The 5,369-nt window shown below is 31.5% G+C and overlaps 1 protein-coding gene across 2 annotated transcripts; it reads right to left on the reverse strand.

Moving 5' to 3' along the window:
• Positions 1–2,278: 2,278 nt before the first annotated feature.
• On the reverse strand, positions 2,279–4,926 carry LOC145136736 (transcription factor MYB59-like). Of its 2 annotated transcripts, none has more exons than XM_079070843.1 (3): positions 4,698–4,926; positions 4,356–4,485; positions 2,279–2,969 (listed from the first exon to the last, which is right to left on the reverse strand). In XM_079070843.1, exons 1-3 carry the CDS (start codon positions 4,831–4,833, stop codon positions 2,453–2,455), a joined length of 783 nt encoding a protein of 260 aa, XP_078926969.1. In that variant the 5' UTR covers positions 4,834–4,926; the 3' UTR covers positions 2,279–2,452. The 2 variants fall into 2 exon arrangements, with proteins under 2 accessions (XP_078926969.1, XP_078926970.1); XM_079070844.1 differs by having other exon boundaries at positions 4,660–4,840.
• Positions 4,927–5,369: the final 443 nt, after the last annotated feature.

The following is a 5,369-nucleotide window of genomic DNA, read 5'->3' on the forward strand; positions in this document are numbered from 1 at the left end:
AGCGAGGCGATGATTTGAGTTATCCACCGTCGTAAGTCGCATGCAATGTACTTTGGTTGAGCGACGTAGTGTATGGGTGCCACGACACGGTGGGAAAAGTAGTTTTTTTATTGGCAATGGTCGCCACAACGAGGAAAAAGGGATACATCGCGTTCATTTAACCAACCATGCACGATGAGGTCTTAGCTGTGGTGCGGTTTTGAACATGATTAAAAACCGATGTTAAGGCTCATTTGTTCATTATCGGCTCCCATTTCCGGTAGAGCGCTCCTCCAATGATCTGGTGATTAAGAAGTGTTGAAGTGGCGATTTGGCTTGCTTTGGACTATGTAAGATCATCTTAAACTCTTGTAGTTTTTGTTTTCTTCACTTTTAATCTTTTGATGGCTTTAATGGTAGATTTTGGATTTGAGGTTTTAATGCAAGATTTCTCCAAGTAAACTTGATAATAATGCTCGATTAAGTGTTTAGAAGCTTAATCCATGGTTTGTATGAAGTTATTATGGTTGAAATCCATGATTTGATTCTAGGGTTTTGAAACACTAGAAATGGAAATGAACAAGGTTTATATGTTATAATCTAGTTATGTTGAGTGTTTATTAGTTTGATTCGGGTAGTTTAACAAGTATTTGAGCAAAGGATGGCCAAGTTAGGGTTTTTTTTTCCAAAATATGAGTTTTTGGCTAAAATCACAAGTTATGTCTTAATGGATTAATACATGTATGAGAGGCTTTATGTATGCAAATGTTCTAGGTGGTAGCAGCGAAGGATTTTGAGCTTCTCAAGATAAGCTTTGGAGAAGTTGGAAATAGGCTGCTATTTCCACGACATAAGGTGAGTTATACTTCTCTTTCAGAGTATGTTTATGCTATGGAGAACATGTGCAAACATGTGAGTGTATGGATGTAATTGTTAATTACATCATTTTAAGATTTTTTGTTAAAATACATCACTTGTGTTATGTTTTATGATGAGTATGTTTATGCATGTAAAGAGTTAGATTAAGGGATCCCTAAGAAGATTATGTTTAGAGCTTGCATGGAAACTGTTGGACTAAGTGTATAAAGTCTTAACTAATTTGGTATACTCTTAGTAAATAAAAGTAAAGTCCTTTTTAGGTTGCCTTCATAACGAGGAAATAGCTTGGATTAATATTAAGAAAGAGATAAATGATTTATTAAAATATTATATGATTAATATATTAATTAGAAATAATAAGTAATTAATTACGAATTAATCAAAACTAATTTAATTAATGATTAATTAGAATTAATTAAGGGTGCAAGGGTTACAGTGCAATTGTTCAATGTTTAAACAAGATAGCCATTATAGAACCTCCCTATGGTGGAAGGTTTTAAGAGCCCTCATTAGGATTTCTGGAATCCTCCATTTGCTGATATGGTAGGTGATTTGAATCAGATTAAAATATTATTATTTGAATATTAAAGTCATGGTTACCTACAACTATAAATATGGACATATTGAAGGCTTGAAAACCCTAGAGAATTTCGAAATTACTCTTCTTCCTCTCTCTTTAATTTTTTATCATAGAGTTTCCTAAGGTTTGGGTGTGACACATTAGAGGCTGCCACATTATTGGAGCTTTCTTTCCAAGAAAGTTTTCAAGAGAGGTGTTTGGCTTAATTCGAATTAAGCAAATGTATGTTTTTTATGTAACTTTCGATTACATTAGGTTAATTAGATTAGATTTCAAAGTATGTTTCTATTATGAGAAAAGTCATAGATTTCTAGGTTGCATGTGCTCATAATTGTTTATGTGAAATTCCGTTGTGCAAATCATGTTTGATTAAATATTACTGTAACCTAGAAAGCCCATAAGAAACAAAGATGATGATGACCGGTTGTTTATCAGTCGGTATATGTGTAGATGCTTGGTTATTTATATGACAAGTCAGATATGTATTGTATGTTTATGTTGTATTATGTTATGTTATAACTCACCAGACTTATAGTTTTACATATATATGTCTGACTATGTTGCCTACCACAATATATGTGTAGATGATGATGACCGGTCAACCTCTACTGGACTAGTAAGAGGTATATCAAACAAGCTTTTAGTCGTTTTCTTGGAAGTACGCAACATATTTCCAATAACATTCTTATCATACTTTGTGACGAATTTCCAATGGATTCGTGAGTGATTCCCGATGGCTTTCTGAAAAATTTCCAATGGATTTTAGACTAATTTACAATTAACGGGAAAATTTGAGGGGTGGCACGTGCTACCCCGTGCTACATATTGTGTCCGCCTTGATTTTAACTAAAAAATTGTTTTAGATAAATACATAGTAATAGTAAGAACTATTTTTTACAACAGTTTATTATATTATTTCAATAGCATGTCATACAAGAGTTTGAATTTAATATCTTAATATCAACAACCAATTTAATTTATGATTTAAAACTAAGTTAGCCGATTAACCTTGTGCTAAATTGCTCGCTTGTTGTCGGGAAAAAACATATTACTTCCTATCTCCTCTTGGCCATCAATCATCCATAGCATGTTGAGAGAGTAATCCCATATTGGAGAAGGTGTTATTTCGTTGGACATGCCAAAAATAGGTCTTATACCATCGTCTTCTAATAAATCTATATTCTTCCATATTTCATCCATTGAATTATATCCATTTTCTCCCTCACTACTATTGTTAAGACTAGTAGCAATACTTGTAATGGTATTGCTATTGCTTTTCCCCTTTGTGATAGTCAACATTTCTAACCCTCCGGTGTCGTAGAAACTTTTTTCTTTGGTTTCCATCATTTGCATTGAATGGAAAGTATGATTGCTAGTATATATTGATGAGTAAGAAGATGAATCTGAGAGCGATGAAGATGGAGATAAGGCTCTTTTCTGTTCTTGTGCCTTTTTCCTCATATGGGTCCTCCAATAATTCTTAATCTCATTATCAGTTCGTCCTGGAAGCTTTGCAGCAATCCTTGACCACCTACACGCCAATTCAATAGTCATTGTACATACAAAACAACAATAATTGTGGATAAACTCAAGAAAAAGAAACATAAATTTATAATTCTTTTAAATATATATGGCTAACTTATAAAGCAAGTAAATAAGATAATACAACTTGTATATATTTTGTCATTTCATGTTCAGTTCCAGCCACCTATTTGGTCACCCTCCTAATTATTATATTATTATTTTAATATTTCCGTTAAAAGTTAATCATTTGTCTACGTAGTACTTAATTTGGTATTATATTAAGTATTACGTTATAACTCGTGCGAACCACGGTTACAAAAATAATTAAAATTTTATAGTAAAACTTATAATTATTAATCAATTATTTTTTCAATAAATTATTAATTAAACATGATTTTGTAGGATTTTTAATATTGAAATACAATTAATTATCGCCAATAATAACCGAAACGTATTCAAGACGAATTTAATTATCACATAAAAATCAGGGATCAAATAAATAGTTGTCTAACTTATTATTAACATCGATATTTTTTAAAAAATAAAAAATAATGAGAAAATGACAAATGTCGTTTTTATAGAATATTTGAAATGAAAAACATAAATTATGAAAAAATAACAAATGACATTAATAACTATTATTTTATTAGTATAGGAAGATATTATTTGTTTATTTTGAACAGTAATTATAATAAACTTCACTCTTGTTTTGGTATTTGCGAGTTACGTAACATTTTTTTTTATGTATGTTTGGAAAACAAACCAAGATTAACATAAATGTTTTATGATCGGCTAAACGTCATACTGTATAAGAAATGAATCATAAAGTGCCAAAATATCTTTTATTATTATTATTATTATTATTATTATTATTATTTTATAATTTCAGTTTTTAAACTTCAGTGGATATAAACTAAGTCCATTCAAATATGCATACATGCTTTCTGAATTCTGAGCCAAATCCTTTCAAGAATACTTTTATGATCAAAGAATATAAGTCTATAACGTAAGTTAGACAACTCGACTTGTAATGGTAGAATAATTCTGGTTAGCTTTATGAATTCATGAATTAAAACAAAAGTAATAAAAGCGAATATAGAATAATTACTAAGTTGATATATACTTGTGCTTAATCAATATCATGGATAAACAAAATATATATATATATATTTACAAAAACAAATGATAACCCCGTATTTCCCGAATATGATTATAACAAAGAAAAAAATATGTCGACTCATGATCATAACTTTGGAATATGGATCAGAGATTTCTCAAAATTATTGGAATAAACATATGCATATATAATTATATATATTTTCGAATAATAAACATACAAATTGAAAGTAATTATAGAATAATAATAAATAAATTAATGGATCAAAAATCGAACCTATTGCCCCATTTAGAATGAAGCTCAAGGATTCGACGCTCTTCTTGAGGAGTCATCTTGCCTCTTTTGAGACCTGGGTGTAGATAGTTTACCCATCTCAATCTGCAACTCTTTCCACTTCTTTTTAAACCTGAATAATTAAAGTTTCAAAAAAGTAGTCCCCAAAATTATATTTGGGTAGGTTAGACAGAAGTAAGTAATTTAAAGATTGATTTTGTTTATAAAAGTGCACATCTTTTACTAGATTTGTTAAGTAATTTCCATGGCAGCAAAACCTTTAACCCTAACAGTAATCAATTACTACCTATGTTTTCATTTTTGTATCTCCCGCCACCTTCAAACCTGAAACTTTTGCTATGAAATCCCATCGTCGATCTCCAAACATGTTCACAAAAGAAACCAACTGAACATCTTCTTGCTCTGTCCATGGCCCTTTCCTCATCGCCATCGACATCATCATATCATCTTCTTGGCCCATTTTTTTTCTTTTCTTTCTTTCTTTCTTTTTTTCTCTCTCAAGAATCTTGTGTTGCAGGTGAAGTGAGTCACTAACTTGAAAATTTTGGTGGACAATAGGGTTTTAATTTATACTGGTGTTCTTATCGTGTTGTTTGAGTGGGGAGAGTTGAATCTTGTGATAGGGTTTTGAATGTGACTGAAGACTTAATCCCATCCGTACACGTCTTGGAGTTCTTTGATGATAAGGGAACCCTACAAGGTCACAACCTTTGTGACATCAGCCCATTAATTTATAAAAGTTGGGGACCTGGTCTTGAGATTGTTGAGATGGTGTTTGATTTAATCCCTCATTCCGTCCACCAAATCGTTTGATAAGCGGATGTAGTTTTCATCATGCTCCTAGAGTCTAGAGATCACTAGTTAATTACCTTCATTCCCTGCGCCTCCTTCTCCTCATTTTCCTTCCGTGTTAAAGTTGAAATCTTAAAATAGCGTATGGTATGGCTGTTAAGGTGGCGTTACGGTTAAGGTGGCGACGATAACGGCGTTATAACG

This window comes from Lactuca virosa, chromosome 9 (assembly GCF_052849685.1).
Source record: "Lactuca virosa cultivar CGN04683 chromosome 9, Lactuca_virosa_CGN04683_v6, whole genome shotgun sequence".
NCBI classification, from domain to species: domain Eukaryota; kingdom Viridiplantae; phylum Streptophyta; class Magnoliopsida; order Asterales; family Asteraceae; genus Lactuca; species Lactuca virosa.

Bases quoted from the DNA above. Each gene is read 5' to 3' on its own strand.
- LOC145136736 (XM_079070843.1), bottom strand. From the start codon at position 4,833: ATGGGCCAAGAAGATGATATGATGATGTCGATGGCGATGAGGAAAGGG. The intron at 4,486-4,697 runs GTTTGAAGGTGG...TTAATTATTCAG, and splicing joins TTTCATAGCAAAAGTTTCAG to GTTTAAAAAGAAGTGGAAAG. The intron at 2,970-4,355 runs GTTCGATTTTTG...ATTGGCGTGTAG, and splicing joins CATTCTAAATGGGGCAATAG to GTGGTCAAGGATTGCTGCAA.